Here is a 17,227-nt window from a genome sequence, read left to right as displayed (position 1 = left end):
TACTGGATGTACTGAAAATTATTTTAAGACACTGGGTGCACCTTAGTCTTTTAATTAATCAACTTTACTTTGAAAAAGGTTAAACAAAGAATAATTCATGTTAATGCGCACGCCATTAGCCCAAATGATTAGGATCGATGGGGCTAAAGGTATTGAGGCCTCTTTTCATATTCGGACTTTATTCAAACTAGCCTAAAATTGAGCCTATCCAAATTTTTAACTTTATCCCACGAAAGTCTTCCCTCCTCTTCTATTTAGTTACCCATGCAAAACAATAAAGATTGATTTTATAGATATTATATCTGTTTTAATCTAAATTACTCCCTTAGGTCCTAAATATAAGATCTATTTTATAGTATAATTTATATTATAAAATAGATCTTATATTTAAGACAGGAGGAGTATTTGTAGAAATTGATACAAATGATTATAAAAATTGCTCATTCACATAAAGCTGTAATATATTAGTTTCCTTAATGTGATATATTAGTTTTTTCTCGATCACAAATTGACTTACTTGACATCTGATATCCTCCCCATGCATTCAAGGGACAGACAAGAACTACACAGCCGAGGAAACTTGAAAGAGACACACACAAGCACGAGTATAAGACAGTAGTTTATGTGGAGGAGTATAAATTAATATATGTGTGGGTGCTATAATTTTATTGGAGAACTTGGTGAGAAAGATTAAGGAAAACCTCACCTAAGCAGTTAATAAGCTGTTATGTGAGCTGAAATAATTGTATGAATCTATCATATTTGTGAGTCTCATTCAAGAGGGGATTACGGTTTCAGTAGTTCAGGGGATAGAATGCGCATGACCGCCTAAACTGGAAAATGGAAAAACGCAAACTGGTCATCACCGAAAGATGAAACTTGAAAGAGCCAAAAGAGGCTAAATAATGAGACAACGAAGGGAGGTTTGGAGGAAGGTGCATGTGATATGAAAGCCAAAATCGGTGGGTAAGGTTCGATCATTAATGTCCTTATGCTCCCAAATTACTCAAGCGGTGTGCTTTCTGGCCTAATAATACAGCTTCACTTGCAAATACGTGACGTGTGGAACTCAATTATGTCCCCCCATAAATGTCAAATGGACGCTGGCAGTGGCACAGAGCAGGACCAACAAGAATTTGCGTAGAGAAGCCATCATCCTCTGCTTCTTCACCGGTACTTTGCTTCCCCCTCTACTACTACGTCGTTCTCTTTTTTCCTGGTTTTTCTCTGCATCCTATCCCCTCTGCTGCTTTATTCAGTCTTCACTTCACACATTATTTTAAATATCATTGATTGGTATGTTTATATCACCAGTTTATTTTCTTCCTTCCGATGTTTCTTTTTTTACTGAAGATTTTTCTGTGATCATAAAAACAAAGCTAGTTCATATTAAAGAAAAACTATTTTTACAACTATTTTTATGCAATATTGCTTATTAAAACCAAATGTTAAACTGTAAGATTCATCTAATTATTTTTATAACATTAATATTTTTATATCAATATTTTTCTTGAAAAACTTATGCTTCAGTTTCCTGCAGATAATATTAAAAGACTTGATGTAAAGGGAGAAATTTTATTCTGTATCCAAAAAAAAAAGGGCGAAATTTTATTTGTAAATTTTAAAACTTCAATTGTGAATGAGTCTTTATTTTTAAATTTGCTCATATGTCCTTAATTCATTCTCATTCTCCCTGAAATTTGCACCGTAATTATGATTCCGGATTGACGGCACCAACACGTTCGGGTTCCTATCCAGTTATCCGAAATTGCCCAAGCCGTCATTCTTCCTGTCCACAGTCTTCCTCATCTCTACTTGTATTCAGTACTGCTACAGTTACACTTTTCCTTCCCACAATTTTTCGGGTCCGGATTCTCTCGGTGGCTGGTTTCTTCGCCTCTCACAAGCCTTGAATCCTACCCATTTAAAAACAAACTATAATTTTAAAAATAATTTTACAGTATATAAAAAAATTTGTCTTGATTTATTATAAAAATTTTTAAAAGCATTTCTAAATTCAACCCCATCTGCGACGCAAACAAGGAATTCCGTCATCACCTATGGTTTGGCATCTACATTACAGATTACACCGGTTTCCTCTCTTCACCCTCCTCTTCTATCATTCTTTTCATTATTTGACTCCTGAATGCTTGCTTTACTCAATTAAATTTTTTTCCCATTCTTGATGCTTCTTCGTCGACTACTGAACTTTATCCATTCTCAAAAGTGGTTCTGTGACTTGAATTTTTACTCCACTTGATTGTGACCTATATCAATAAGCCAGTTTATTTTCTTAGTCTTAAGCATCATAGTGACAAGAATTTAATCATTGGGGGTGGGACACTCATCCAACTATTCTCAGAAGCTCAGAGTTACCACAATGTCGAATCCGAGCCCGGGGACACTAAAGCCTTTACAGGTTCAATTCAATCAATGCAGAGGCGTTCTTATTCTTTGCCACTGTCTCCCTGTTTTCTTCATTGTTTATTCTTTCCTGGTTCATTAACTGCCGAGGCCTTCTTGCTGCATCAGTCGAATTTTAAGATGATGACAATTTATGCTAGAACTGTAATGTATTATGTATATGTGGGAGCTTGACAATAAAACGTTGTTATTCCCTCTCGCTTGCAAAGTTGAGAAGCAGATCTCTTGTTATGAGCTGTTAAACCGGGAAAAAAAAAGGAATTGGTTTACTGCTATTAACAACTTAGGAAGACTTAAAACTACAATGAAGCCTTTATTTATTTTTTTCCCATCTCCCATTCTCCCTTGGAAAAGCATTGATTGATATTTATAGGATTGTCCCATTCTCCTTTGTTGGCTTTGTTGTCTTCATATTTCTTACGGTCTTGGTTTTCTATCATGCCAGCAAGAGATGGTTCAATCACTTGTAAAGATAGTTTGGGTCTTCATATTGCAATTTTATATGATATGAAGATGAACCGGATGGCCTTGAGTGAGGAGTGAAGCTTTCTCGCCAACTTCAGCTAGCAGAATGCCGAAGGTTTATTGTTTTAAAGGCATAAAATATAGGCAGCCATCAGACGTTTCATATTCCACTTTTAACACCTTTTGACATGTCTCCCCGTGAGTGCTCCGATGAATTGGATGGCTAGGATGTTAAGATTGATGAGGGGGAAGTAGCTTCTGCGAAGATACCCTCCGCAATCTTGAATATCTCGTCCAGTGAGTCAAGAAAATCAGTCGCCAAGTCGATCCGATCCGATCGGATCGGATCTCTGTAAACCCGACTAGGAGGAATACCTGGGAGTCCATTTTCGTGGATCCCCGGCGGCTGCGAGCCCCATTTTAAAATGCTGATCCTTGTTATCTTTTTCTTAGGCCCCGCTCAAAGGTCTTCCATCCTTTTCCCTTACAGATCTGAACCACTTTACATAATCCCGAGGAACTCCTTCAGTCCCGTCATTGAAGTTCTGCTTCAAATTTCGAGTCCAAGCTCCGGCATCTGACGTTTCAATCACTAAGGTTTCTTTGATTCTCGTTTGGGCTGCCCAGGCAAGTTTAATTCGTGATTTCAGCTCTGCATTAAACGGGCTCCAAAATGGGAGCTCGATCGTGCAATGCTGTAAAACTCCACGAGTAATTGATTTCTAGATTTGTTGTTACTTTCCTTTTTCGACTTTCCGTCAGTTACTGAGAAGGATGGGCAATGCTGAACTGTAACTTGGGAATTCATCTCTTACTACACGTAGCTTTTATCGGTTTCAAAAATCCGAATTCTCTTGAGATTTGTCACAGACTCCATTTTTGCCACCCATTGTCAGTTTGATTGAGCCGCAGTTCTGTTTGTGTTAAAATTACTCATCTTTTTCCTATTGATTAATTAATTTGAGATTACTGATCCAAGTTCAGAGTTATCTCTGAGTTCCTTATTGGTTTTGCATCAATGTCTTTGAACTTTGAAGGTATATTGATCGGTGCAAAAAGTGGTGGATTTTCCTCTTTTGAAGATATATTCACTCAGAGGTTGAGAAAAATTCATTATATGCTGGTTTTGCAGGTTCTTTGCACTATATAAGCATTAATGGCTGCACGGACGCCCGGCTTAATTGCTTTATTTGATGTCGATGGGACTCTCACAGCTCCAAGGAAGGTATATATTTGATATGGAGCTCAAGATTGTTCGTGACTTTGATTAATAACAAGTATAGCAGCCTGATATATCAATGCAGCACCTTCATGTGTTTCTATGATAGATCTGTTTTTTCCCCCCCGTCGTCATCTGATGTTATAAAATGCTCATTACAAAACTTAATCGCTGGATTTTTTCTTGACTCCCTACTTTTGTTTGTCAAATAAATATAGGACTATGAATTTATTCTTTTAGAAAGTCTAGGCTTATGTTACCTCTGGTTAAAATGTTGAACTCAAATGCAAGGTGGTCACCCCAGAGATGTCAAAATTCATGCGAGAACTCCGGAAGGTACATAATTGGAAATTCTCAAACTTTCAAGTGTATCCCTTTTCTATGCCCATCTATCCTGCCAAGAATAGATATTTTCTAACATGTTCTGTATCTGGTAATGTCTGAGTACAGGTTGTGACAGTTGGAGTCGTGGGAGGATCTGATCTCGTAAAGATATCTGAGCAGCTTGGAAACACAGGTTTGCTGTGAGTTGATTTTTTTTCTTTCATCATGCTATAAATTTTAGAGGCCTCTGCGTTTGAATGAAATCCAAAGTTTTGAATGCTCATTGGCTGAAAATATTGCGTTTGCTTGATCTTTCCATTCTGTCTGTTTTTTCCTTCCTTGCCCCATCCATAAAGTAGGGAAATAGCCATACCATGTCTTTTAACACAACTTTTGTCTTTGCAGTCATCGATGACTATGATTTTGTGTTCTCTGAAAATGGTCTTGTGGCACACAAGGAGGGAAAACTCATTGCGACCCAGGTTCCTAAGACGGTTTCCGGATTTATTTGAGCAGATTCATGGAATAATTGAAAACAACACATGCCACTTTATCTTTTTTTCTTTCTTTTTTTCCCCCCCTTTTAAAGAAGTGGAGCTATATTGTGAGGATTATACAAAATGAATCCTGATATGTTGAACTTTTTGCTAAGTACATAGAGGATGTTTCTGCCATCTATGGTTATAGAAAGTTGCATTGTCAGCAAATTTTTTAGAAATTGGAGAACTTCAGATCTTAGCAAACTCTTACACTCCCCGCCCAAAAGAAAAAGAAAATAAAGAAAGAATTTTTTTTTTTTTACATGATCTTTTTCCCTCTAGTGTACCATGCTAACTTGTGTACCTCCTTCTTTCCAGAGCTTGAAGTCATTTCTTGGAGAAGAAAAGCTCAAGGTAAGGCTATGTTTGGGTCACTTGAGGCATCTTACCTTAGGAAAACTGAAACTGGATTGATGAGAGGTGTAAATAAATTTATTACAATTTTAAATTATTAGGATACCATATAACTAGACAAAATGGCCAGAAATATGAGTTGAACTAAGTGCTTAAGGATGAAAAACAAGTGAGTAAATGAGATTATAGCCTTGACTTCGTGCATTAAATTCACTAATTTCAGTTTGCTGTTATAATGATAGACTGGGGACTATTTTGCAGGAATTTATAAATTTTACACTTCATTACATTGCTGACTTGGATATTCCTATCAAGAGGTTAGTAGATCTAGAGACTGATTATATAATTTTATATTGATTCAACTTACAGGAAGCTGTTGATCTCATATGACATAATATTTTTAGGGGAACATTTATAGAATTCCGTAGCGGAATGCTGAATGTTTCGCCAATTGGTCGAAACTGTAGCCAAGAAGAAAGAGATGAATTTGAAAAGTATGACAAGGTGATGTATTTTGGATAATATCTTATATTGAGTTTTCATAAATTGATATTCTGCTGGTTATACACCTTTTTCTGACAGTTTGCATCCTGCGTTCTCAGATTCACAACATACGCCCAAAAATGGTTTCTGTCCTGCGTGAGAAGTTTGCTCATCTGAACTTGACATTTTCAGTTGGAGGACAGATAAGTTTTGATGTGCGTGACTGTCATGATGATATTGTGACTTTTATTAGTCAAATGATTTTTATTAGTCAACAATTTTTAATCTGAACAGGTTTTCCCTCGAGGTTGGGATAAAACTTACTGCTTGAGATATCTCGATGGCTTCAATGAAATCCACTTCTTTGGTGACAAAACCTACAAGGTCAGTCAATAAAGTTATTGGGTATTTAAACTGTCAAGTATCGAAGTGAACATATGCATTATCGCCCATTTTCTGCCTCCATTAAAACAATCGCTAGGTCATTCCGATCTCTAATCAATCTACATTTGTTAGCCTCTGCCAACCGTGATAGGTTAGTCCCCTGATGGAACAACCACAGCGGATAGTATCTGTTCTTTAGATTGCCCAGAATCCTTTTTTCTTTCTTTTAAATCCTCTGGTAAAGCATGCTGCAAAAGAAGTTTGTCATCTTTTATTTCTTAAAAGTAACGTCTAACCGTATCATAGAATTCAGGCAATTTCATTCTCAAAACCTAGCTAGCTCCTATATCTAATTTTTCATAACTTGTTTCGTCTGTTTTTATATCCTTCAACAATTACCATTTTGATAGATTTCTAGATCTCTTGTGCATGAGGTAGCCTCTAGTGTTCTGTTATGCTCTAGTGCCTGATAACTTTCATATTTACTTTTTCTTTGATCAGGGTGGGAATGACCATGAAATTTATGAATCAGAGAGGACTGTTGGGCACACCGGTTAGTTGTTTTCTTAACTCAATGATTCTATCTGCGAACTTATTTACACGGCTGAGATCAACATCCTTTCCGTGATTCTGGGTTCCTAATATCTTTTGTCTGCCTTTCAGTTACAAGTCCTGAAGATACATTGAAGCAATGCCAGGCCCTCTTCGTGGGAAACCCTAACAGCGATTCTTGAGACTATTGCAGCAATATTTTGTATGCTTTACTAAACAAACGCATTGCAAGTCTTCCTTAAATATTATTTTTGTGTTGTATAATGACAGAGGATTGCACTGCCAATATTCCTGCGTGTCTTTAGCACTCTATTTTTGGTGCCAATAACCGGCTGAGTTTTGAAGTAAATATGATTCTCAGTGGTCAGTACCATTTGGCGAGACTGATGCTGGTGATTTGATGGGAAAAGTATAACCCATAATTTAAGTAGGCAGTGATAATGCCACAAACATGCATTCAAAGAAATCCTTACCATCATTATACAGTCAAATTTCGTCAAGTTGGTGTTTTAACTCATCCCGTCACTTGAATTTAGAGAACAACATAAATGATTTTCGGATAGTTTAACGATTTGTTGTGTAGATTTTTTTTTTTAAAAAATATTTTGCATTTGGTTACAATCATAATGATTGATTTATTCCACAGTAATTTCAAGATTTTATCATATCTTCTATTTCTATTCATAAAAAGTATTCATCATTAAACATTTTTCAGTTTTTATGATATGTTAAAGTATTTTCGTATGGTAATGATTTTTCTCTCTAATCTACAACAGTTTATCAATTGGAAAGCTATTCAAAGTAACGTTTTACAACTACCGCTCTTTAATATAAGACTTAATTGACTAATTTGGATAATCTAAAAAAAATTAGTAAAGTTAGTTATTTGTAATAAATAGGTATTGTTTTTTTAAAATACCTTTGTTAACTATGTATATTAACTAAAACTATCATTTAATAGAACATTTAATATGTACAACTACTATAAGAATTATTTTTAAAAAATAAATAAATATAAAACATAAAGTGAATTTGAGTCTTATATTTAAGACTAAATTAAAAGTCGAACTAGCTTTTATATTAAGGATCAAAGGTAGTATTAAACATTTTTTTTAAATAATTTGTAAAACTAAGGGCATAAGGATTTTGTGCTTATTAATTTTGTTTGTTTACTGAAAATTATTTCAAAACATTGAATACCACTGAAAAAATAGAGTATTGAATGTAATTTAACACATCAAACTATGCAAGAGTAGAAGAATAAAAAAGTAAATGAATTTTAATATAATGAAATAAAAAAAAACTACCTCATATTCTAATTATAAGATTTCATCTGTAAAACCCTTAACCTCAAAACATTATAACTCATCATAAAATCACTACTATGGTAGAAAAGGAAAATCTGTTAAATGAACTACCATAGTAGAAAGAAATTTGCATAATTTTGAATTCACATTTAAACCGTTGCATGCAACTGAAATCATTCATTCAATCATAATCCACTGGGCTTCCGAGCCTCTGGCCCGGGTAACAACATACATCCAAAAATCAGCCCATCCAATTTGTTTTCCACCAGGTATAACAAAGTTCCATAAAACAATAGTAATGGCCTCCGGCCAACTAAAACAAGGAGGTAATGTATCCTCCAATTTACAATAGATTAACAATCAAAATATCACAAAAGACCCCTAACTGTGGCAATATACAACATATTCATACATAAACAAAGGCTAGAGGCCTAAAGCTAACCAAGCTTAAGCCTCTGCGTCTTTTCCCGAAGGCGCACGCTTAGAAACTTCACCTAAAAACATTGTAAACCACGGGGTGAGACAAAGTCCCAGTAACCAACCTTTCCAATACTAGGTACTACTAAATAGGTGCTCGTGAAGTGTCAAGTGGGGCAGTTCACAAGTAATATAATAACAAGATAGCCACAATAAATCATGCGAGTGAAATGATGCAATTCCCATTAACCAAATCCCTCACTTTGGGAGATTTTCAGGAGCCGAAGCCGGCCTATCCCTCACTATGGGGGACGTAAGGAGCCATAAAAGGCCTATCCCTCACTCTGGGGGACGTAGGGAGCCAAAAGGCCTATCCCTCACTATGGGGGACGTACTAAGCCAACCATCATGCATTAATGGAGGCCTTACCACGTGGTAGTAACAGACAAATCTCTCACCAATTCCCAATCAATGCATCATGCTCAAATCATAATCAAAGAGTAATAATCATTTCACAATTAACCTCATTCAGTGGCATATCTTTCACAATTTCAAGATTTCATTCATCATCAAACAAAACCCCACAAGACGGTTTTCCTTTTTTATACACAACATATAGTTTGAACACAATTACTACTTGGAGCACCAAAACACAAATCTACTCACAATACCACAGAAGCAAGTACTAAGGATTGGAAAGTGGTTACCTCTCGCCTGAGCAAGGAACAACAAACCAACGATGTGGCCCCGTGCACCACCAAGACTCACAACCGGTCTACACAAGCACACAAACACACAACCATCATATATTAGCTTTCAAACTAATAATGTGGCCAAAACAACACTTGGGGATACAAAATTCCTATTTCCCACCGAACTCTACCCAACTCAAAGGGTATAACTATCAAGGCAACACTCCAAAGTCATACTAATCCATAAAAACCTTAATTCCTTTCCAAACATCAATTAAATTCATAACCTCAAGGACCCACTATAGACTTCTACACCCAAACATCCCATTTGAGCAATTAAGGTTCCAACAACAAATCTAAACCGATTAAACATACATTTTAACCCTCCTTAACATAACCCAATTCACAAAACTCAGAATCAACCTCTACATTGTCATCCTCAATCCCAAATCATCCATTTCCATAAACCCTAGGTCCAAAAATTCAAGATTCTTTAAATCCAAGAAAATTACACCGATTAAACACTTAAACTAACCCAAAGCAATCAATTAAACTCAAAACAATCGGTCAAAAACCTCAGTTCCATCACAACCTAGAAAATCCTAAGGTTTCACCATAATTCCTTACAAATTCCAATCAAGAAGATAGATTAGAGGTTAAAATCACTTACTTGAGGTAATGGATCCTTAGAAATGTCTCCTCCAAGCCAGAAATTCGAAACCCTAGCAGAGCCCCTCTCTCCTCCTTCAGATTTTCTAATTTTCGCACAACTGAATCCTCCAGCGACTATATAGAATCGCGACCTTTCGCCGCGGCGAAAACTTCCTGAGAGGAAACTCTCGCTCGCCCAGAAAAACTTCGTCGCGGCATGCCCTTGCCTTCGCCGTGGCGAAACCTTCCCGAAAGGGAAGCCTCGCTCACCAGAACAACTTCGCCGCGGCGTCCCCTAGACTTCGCCGCGGCCAAACCTTCCTGAGAAGACACTCCCCTCTGAAACTCCTGGTGCGCCGCGGCGAAGTAAACTTCGCCGCGGCGAACATACCCTGAGAGGGGTACGTTCACCTATTCTTCCAACAAACCTCAAATCCAACCCAAACACTAAGATCAAGATTAAATTGCTAATCTATCCTCAAAATCAACCCAAAAGAGGCCATTAAAACCCAATAAGACTTAGGATGTTACATCATCTACAGACTACAAACGAGATCTTATAATTAGGATCGGAGGTAATAATTATTTAGGGCATTTGGAACTCCATATGAGAAAACAAGATGGAATAAGGAAAATGAAAAATGTTATCTTAAAAATAATTATCGATTTGTGTCATTACATTTTAATTTTATTAATTTAATCCTCTCCATTGTATGAAATTATCACGTTACTTTTCATAGGAATCAGTTATTGGCAAATTTTAAGGTACTGTTGTCAAACTCGCGAGTTGACTTTTTAATTTAACATAATTATGGTTTCAACTAACAAAATCGTGTCGATTCATTTTTAAACTTGTGATAATTGTAAACTCAGTTAAACTTACAAATTCATTTATCGAGTTTACCGTTTTTACATTTTTAGCTTACAAAATTATATCAACTTACTCTTAAACTCATGCTAAATTTTTGAACTTGATTATATTTAGTAACTTTATATATGAATTTTATAGAAATTTCTTTGTTGACTGTGATAAATTATGAATATTAATAGATATAATTTCAATTATTTGAATTTAAAATATATTTAAATGAAAATTTTCTCATTTTTTTGTATATTAATCGTTTTATTATATACTTTTAATACTAATATATTAATAAAAGTAAATTCTTACGAGTTTGTGATATGAGTTTATATCCTTATTGCGAGTTTGTTTAAACTCGTGAGTTTGATAACCTTATTCTAATAAACAAACAGACAACATCGTTGACAAATTTCAAAAAATGTCAACAATTAATTATTTTAAATTAATATTCTTCTGATCATAAACATAAGACCCTTATACTAATATGTATAAAGGTCTTATATTTAAGATCGGAGCAGTCTTAACATTAGCCTTGTCAAATATGGGGAACTAAATTGATGAAAATAAAATTCGGAGAAACAATGCAACTCCATCAAGGCCAAATATTTGAAAATGTCACATTGAACAGTTCGGCCTGGATTTCCAACACATGCAATTTAGTTCCTCGTCAGTCATTCTGAACCCTCACCCTCGCTCGAGCTGCGACAATTGCTTCCATGGCCGGCCAAGCGAACGCCGAAAACCCAACAACGTTCTTCGTTGCCGTTCACGTAGGCGCCGGTTACCACTCCCCCTCCAATGAGAAAGCCCTCAGGTCCGCCATGAACCGCGCTTGCCTCGCTGCTGCTTCGCTTCTCTCCAAGGTTCTCTTCTTACTGTATAGAAAAAATGATCTTCTATACCTCTTGGCTTCTCACTGATTGGAAAAAATTTTGGGAGCCATTTACGGTCAAAATTTCTGCTTTTGGTGACTCACTTCTCCGAAACCCTGAATTAGCCTGAGGAAAATATTTAATATTGAGACACTAGTTTTTTTTATAGAAAATAATATTGGCTGAGAAAATGATGATAATTCTCTAGCCGGTTAATAGTGAGAGTTGTTGCCAAAACAGAAATGGATTAGAAATTTATCGGCGGTAACGATGATCAATATTTTGCATCGTGCTAGTTGAATGATTTACTTTTATAAGTCTTCTCTAATTTATTTATTGGTTTGTGGGGTAAGGAGTTCGAAGTTCGAACTCAGGGCCTTTCAGTTGTTAGAGGGAGCCTTTTTTATAAGATAATGGGTCATCATGGACTTGAGACGAAGCTGTATTTAGAAATGAAATTTCAATATTACTGGTAGGCTTCATTCTGTTTAATTTGATTTAGGGGTCTGGAAGGTGTATGGATGCTGTTGTAGCAGCCATTCAAGTATTGGAGGTACTTTACGTTTTTCTTCTTTTTCATATTAGTTTTGAATTATCATTGAACTCATTATTATTAGGGAGAATTACAATCAGATCCTAAGGAAGGGATTTAATTACCCTAAAGTCTATTGACAAGTGAAGAGCAAGTAATGACAAATTTCAGAGTAGGAAATAACAATAGGTTCAGGCTAGTCACTGATCATTAGGATTTTTTAATAATTAAATTTCTTCCTTGGATTTTTATCTTGTAAACTTTGTTGGCCTTTGATGTATTATTTTTTTTCTGGTGATGTTTTAAGTTAAAATATAACTATCACTCAGCCGATTTACTGATAGAACATGGGCTATTTGTATCATTGTAATATTGAAGTGAGTTAAATAATTGCATTGTGAGTGGCTTTCCTTTCCTTTTAAGTGTCCAATACTCAATGTAATGGGATTTGCGTGGAGTTGAAATTGTATTAATGATAATATCTAACAAAAGTTGAAATGGTATATTGCCATAGGGAAAAATGATAATGCTTTCAGGATGTATTGATTGAATATAACTGTTTTTCTAGGATGATCCTAGCACAAATGCAGGGCGAGGGTCCAATTTGACAGAAGATGGTAATGTGGAATGTGATGCCAGCATAATGGATGGAAAATCTGGAGCTTTTGGGGCTGTTGGTGCAGTTCCAGGTACTTACTCGAGTCCTGACAGAACCACCTTGTGTTATGGTTTGTGCTGAATTGAAAAACTTAAGCTTTACAGTTAGCTTAAAATGTTTAATCAACTGGGAAATCTGATTTCTGAAGAGATATTGTTTTACTCCTTGTTTGCCTGAGATTTATTATCTTGTTTTTGATTATTTGTTCTACAAACTATAGATCAGGTGTTCGAAATGCTATCAAAATTGCTGCATTGTTGGCCAAAGAGCAAATTACTGGATCTCCTTTATTGGGTCGTATTCCTCCAATGTAATGACTACTTGAACTCACTGCAGTTGTTATCACAGCATTTTTTTATGATTGGAACATATGCCTTAAGTTAAAATTTTTGTGATTACAAATCTGGGGCCCTGAAGTATTCAACATTAGATTACTAATTGATATTCAGTGTCAGTCTCAAATACATAATTAATATTTGATATGGCGAGTTTTGAAGTTTTTTTACTTTTAGCTCATGAATAAATCTGTGTGATAATATCTGTTTATTACTTGTATTCCTGTGTCTGCAGCTTCTTATCAGGTGAAGGGGCATCCAAGTGGGCAAAGTCAAAGGGCATTTGCTTGCCTGGAAGCACTAGAGAGGCCAATGAGGTCATAGTTTGTCAACTCCGGCACACTTCAACAACTCTGATCACCCCCCCCCCCCCCCAAAAAAAAAAAATTCAGATTTCTTTCTATCTTTCTCTTTTTTCACCCTTTCAAACATACACCATGTTTCTGTTATGGAACTTATCATGTAGTTATAAAACTTGGATGTATAATCTGTTTAGTTATATCAAAACAGTGGCTAATCACTGCAAGAGCAAGAGCACAATGGACAAGATACAAATCTATGATTGATGCTGCCAGAGCTGAAACAGGAGATTCTTCTATGGAACAGTCTTCTGTCTGTCAAAGTACTACAACGCTAGGTAAATAATTTTATCAAACTGATAGAGTTTTCCTATTTCAGGATGGATCTTTCATTATGTCAGAAATTTAGCATTTTTTAAAGGAAAAATATGGATAATCATTTTTTCTTATGTTGAGATGTACGAACTGAGAATTTCCTTAATATCATTGTCAATTTTCTTCCTTTTCCCTTTTGAGATCATTTGGCTACAACTTAAACTATGATATTCCATGAACTTGTTCTTGCTGAAGTTATGTCCCATTTTGTTTCTGCAGCTGTAGATCATACTTCAGAAGATCGCATTATGGACACAGTTGGAGTTATTTGTGTGGACAGTGAGGGACAGGTGGCATCTGGGGCTTCCAGTGGTGGTATTGTTCTGAAGGTGACAAACAAATTTCTTGGGTTGCTTGCCTGATACCTCAATTTAATAGCAGGATGTGAATACTCAAATTTACGTGTGAAAAATATATGACAGGTTAGTGGACGAGTGGGATTGGCAGCAATGTATGGTGCGGGTTGTTGGGCATCATCAAAAGGTCCTTTTGGGGCTCCTTTCATGGTTGGATGCTGTGTCTCTGGTGCTGGAGAGCACCTAATGAAAGGGTTTGCGGCAAGGGAGTGCTGTGTCTCACTATCACTGTATGCTTGTCTAAAATATTTTATATTTTGAGAGGGAGGGATCTTGGCATTTTAGTCAACACAAGTAATTGTATGCGCTCAAATTTTACTCTTTTTAATGGCGATTCAGTACATATTTGGAAGGAAAAACGGGTGTTTCTGTCTCAGATTTCAATTGTTGGACCTTATTGATGAATTGCATGAAGTATTTAGTTGAAAACTTGTCTTTACCTGTTAGTGGTATCTGCTTCCAGTCTTGATGAAAGAGAAGAAGTGTTATTTGCCGTAGCAACACTCCGCCTATTGGATCTATCTGATGTCGCCTTTTCTGTAGCTCGCAATCTGGTGCTGCTGCTGCTTGCACAAAAATCTTACGCTCAGTTGTTGAGGAAAGCTGTCGATCTGGTACTGATAGCAGTTCAGGGATCTTGGTCGTGCAGGCAGATGCATCTGTAACAGTTAGATCCGGATTCAGCTTTTCCTGTTAAATGTTTCATTAAAATTTTCTAATCTGTTCTTTTCATAGGGTCAAGGAAAACTACCAAGGCTGGAAGCTGTAGAGATTGCAGCTGCATACACTTCCTCATCTTTTGGAGTAGGATATTTTGGAAGCTCCATGGAACGGCCCAAGGTAGCTTAAGCTTAACACAATCTGATGACGTGGTGATATCCCATCATTTGTAGCTTTATTATGATATTGTTAAACTTTTGTTTGGGTTTTAACTTAGGCTTAAAGATAGAATGTTAATCATGAAATGATTACACCATGACCCATCAAGCGAACTCTAGAATTTCTATTCCCCCCTCGTCCTTTGAATTCATGTAAATTTGGATTTACTTTGATGATTTGATCTCATTGATGTTCTCCATCTAGTCAACGCCTTTTTTTTGGTTGGAAAATAACGCTTTTACTTATGTCTACCAGGTTTCAATTCTTAGAAGTACAAAACAAAGTAGGACTGGGATAGATCAATTTGGAGCAAGAGTAGATCTTTCATGCAGAAGAGGTGACGGTCAAACAATACCTGAATCTAAATAATATAGTAGTAGTAATCTTGCCCAATGAACAACCATCATGCCCTACTTTGCAGATTTTGGATGATGTATTTCCATTGAAAGTTTGAAATTTACTGTAGATGGACAATCAAATGTTTGGCTATGCGGATTTTGATTACAATGATGTCAAGTACAGGCCATTATGGAGAGATATTGTTTACATGTTGTGGTAGATTTTGATTTTCTGCCTGGTGGGGGGCTTAAAAAATCAATCAAAATGTAAGTTAAATCACATAAGCACTGATGTTAGACTTGTACGCGAGATAACTCATTGGCCTGCGGTAACAGGCTCACTTTCTTGCTGAAGACTTGCAAATGGTCTCTATTGGGTTGTTAGGTGAGCTGCCCTGCATTGCACCGCATCATTCATGCTTCTTCAAGTTTCCACTTAAGAATGCATATTCTATTTTACGTATGGTTGATGAAGATATCAAATTCAAAATACGCAACGGATTAATATTTTGATGGTATTGATTAATAGCTAATTACTGGATGACACTTTCTTTCTTTCTTTCATTTTTTTTCTTTTTGGATGAGATAGGGTGGGCTTATTTGAAATTTAGTTGAGGTGTACCCCAAAAAAAAAGTTTATGTATAAAAAAAATACAAAAAAAAATTTAGTTGACCTTGTGAAAGACGCATGAGTCGAAACTAAAAATTATAAATGAAAAACAAAAACACAAGATTCTTTACCAAATTCATACGGAATGTAAACGTCAATTGGTCAGATGCCCGCTGTTGCTAATTTTAAGATATTCTTTTTGTCATATAAAATCTAATTATTGAGTTGATTTTCGTCCTAAATGTAAGATCTATTCATCATATTTATTATTATTTTTAATTATCTTTATTGATACTCCTTTAATTATAATCAAGTAGAACATGGAAGGAAGATATTAAGAAAGATAATTATGGTATTTTAAAAAAAATAATTTTTTATAATTAACTAACTTACCTAACTTTCTTAATATAATCAAATTAATTAAATAGGTCTTATATTGAAGATCGAAGGAATACTATTTTCTCCTTTTTTTAACATAAGAATTACTCTTCCGATTCTTAATATAAGATTCATTTAACTAATTTGATTAGATTAAGGAAGTTAGATAAGTTAGTTAATTATAAGAAATATGACACGTTTTTTCTAAAGTACCATAATCATCTTTCTTAATATTCTCTCTTCCTCTTCTACTTGATTATGGTTGAGGAAATATCTATAGGAGTAATTTAGAAAAAATTGATAAATATAAAAAGTGAGTCTTATATTTAAAACCAAAACTAATTTAATAATTAGATCTTTTATTAAGAACCTAAAGAATAGTTAACTAATTTGAAAAGATTAAGAAAGCTATTAAATTTTTAAAACATTTATATTTATCATTTTTCTTTTAACTCATTTGCTTCACATATAAATTAATATACTATCTAGTCTAATTTGAGTATATTAAAAAATAATTAAATTAATTACTTGTAAAAAATATGTTAGCTTTTCTGAAAAAACTGTCTTAAATCACTTGAATTGAAATTAAAATTCGATATAAACTCCCTTCACATATGCAATCAATAAAATTAATTTGGATAAATAAGAAAAACAAAATTAATTATATTTAAAGCCAAATTCAATCCTCTCATAACTTTTATATTAAAGACCGGAAGTACTATAATCTAATAATAAACATAGGTATTTTAAAAATATTATGTCATATATATCATAATTAAGTAATTTAGTAATTTCACTAATCTTCTTATATTCGTCAACTAAAGTGTGCGTAATACATATATATAATAGATGGCATGCAAGAGAGGACAATTCACGGAGAGAGAACCATGCAATAACCTCAAAACATTCGCAAGGCGTCATC

General features: G+C 35.1%; 2 protein-coding genes across 6 annotated transcripts; both read left to right on the top strand.

Moving 5' to 3' along the window:
* The first annotated feature begins 1,102 nt into the window (after nucleotides 1–1,102).
* LOC114727767 (phosphomannomutase-like) lies at nucleotides 1,103–7,117 on the top strand. Of its 3 annotated transcripts, none has more exons than XM_028914499.1 (12): nucleotides 1,103–1,173; nucleotides 4,022–4,114; nucleotides 4,400–4,444; nucleotides 4,559–4,625; nucleotides 4,838–4,914; nucleotides 5,290–5,325; nucleotides 5,587–5,642; nucleotides 5,730–5,829; nucleotides 5,928–6,023; nucleotides 6,103–6,192; nucleotides 6,694–6,745; nucleotides 6,856–7,117. In XM_028914499.1, exons 2-12 carry the CDS (start codon nucleotides 4,046–4,048, stop codon nucleotides 6,924–6,926), a joined length of 759 nt encoding a protein of 252 aa, XP_028770332.1. In that variant the 5' UTR covers nucleotides 1,103–1,173; nucleotides 4,022–4,045; the 3' UTR covers nucleotides 6,927–7,117. The 3 variants fall into 3 exon arrangements, with proteins under 3 accessions (XP_028770332.1, XP_028770331.1, XP_028770333.1); XM_028914498.1 differs by lacking the exon at nucleotides 1,103–1,173 and adding an exon at nucleotides 3,092–3,516; XM_028914500.1 differs by lacking the exon at nucleotides 1,103–1,173 and adding an exon at nucleotides 3,545–3,926.
* Nucleotides 7,118–11,288: 4,171 nt separating this feature from the next.
* LOC114727786 (putative threonine aspartase) lies at nucleotides 11,289–15,537 on the top strand. Of its 3 annotated transcripts, none has more exons than XM_028914525.1 (11): nucleotides 11,289–11,536; nucleotides 12,048–12,098; nucleotides 12,646–12,766; nucleotides 12,961–13,045; nucleotides 13,306–13,387; nucleotides 13,581–13,707; nucleotides 13,964–14,073; nucleotides 14,167–14,330; nucleotides 14,644–14,761; nucleotides 14,836–14,940; nucleotides 15,235–15,537. In XM_028914525.1, the coding sequence occupies exons 1-11, from the start codon at nucleotides 11,390–11,392 to the stop codon at nucleotides 15,346–15,348; spliced, it is 1,224 nt and encodes a 407-aa protein (XP_028770358.1). In that variant the 5' UTR covers nucleotides 11,289–11,389; the 3' UTR covers nucleotides 15,349–15,537. The 3 variants fall into 3 exon arrangements, with proteins under 3 accessions (XP_028770358.1, XP_028770357.1, XP_028770359.1); XM_028914524.1 differs by having other exon boundaries at nucleotides 11,292–11,536; nucleotides 14,644–14,767; XM_028914526.1 differs by lacking the exon at nucleotides 12,048–12,098 and having other exon boundaries at nucleotides 11,292–11,536; nucleotides 14,644–14,767.
* The last annotated feature ends 1,690 nt before the right edge of the window (nucleotides 15,538–17,227 follow it).

Source organism: Neltuma alba, unplaced genomic scaffold (assembly GCF_004799145.2).
Source record: "Neltuma alba isolate B1F8T4 unplaced genomic scaffold, ASM479914v2 tig00012508_pilon, whole genome shotgun sequence".
In the NCBI taxonomy this organism is placed as follows: Eukaryota; Viridiplantae; Streptophyta; class Magnoliopsida; order Fabales; family Fabaceae; genus Neltuma; species Neltuma alba.
Note: the sequence above shows the minus strand (reverse complement) of the source record. Positions and strands in the feature narration are given on the sequence as shown.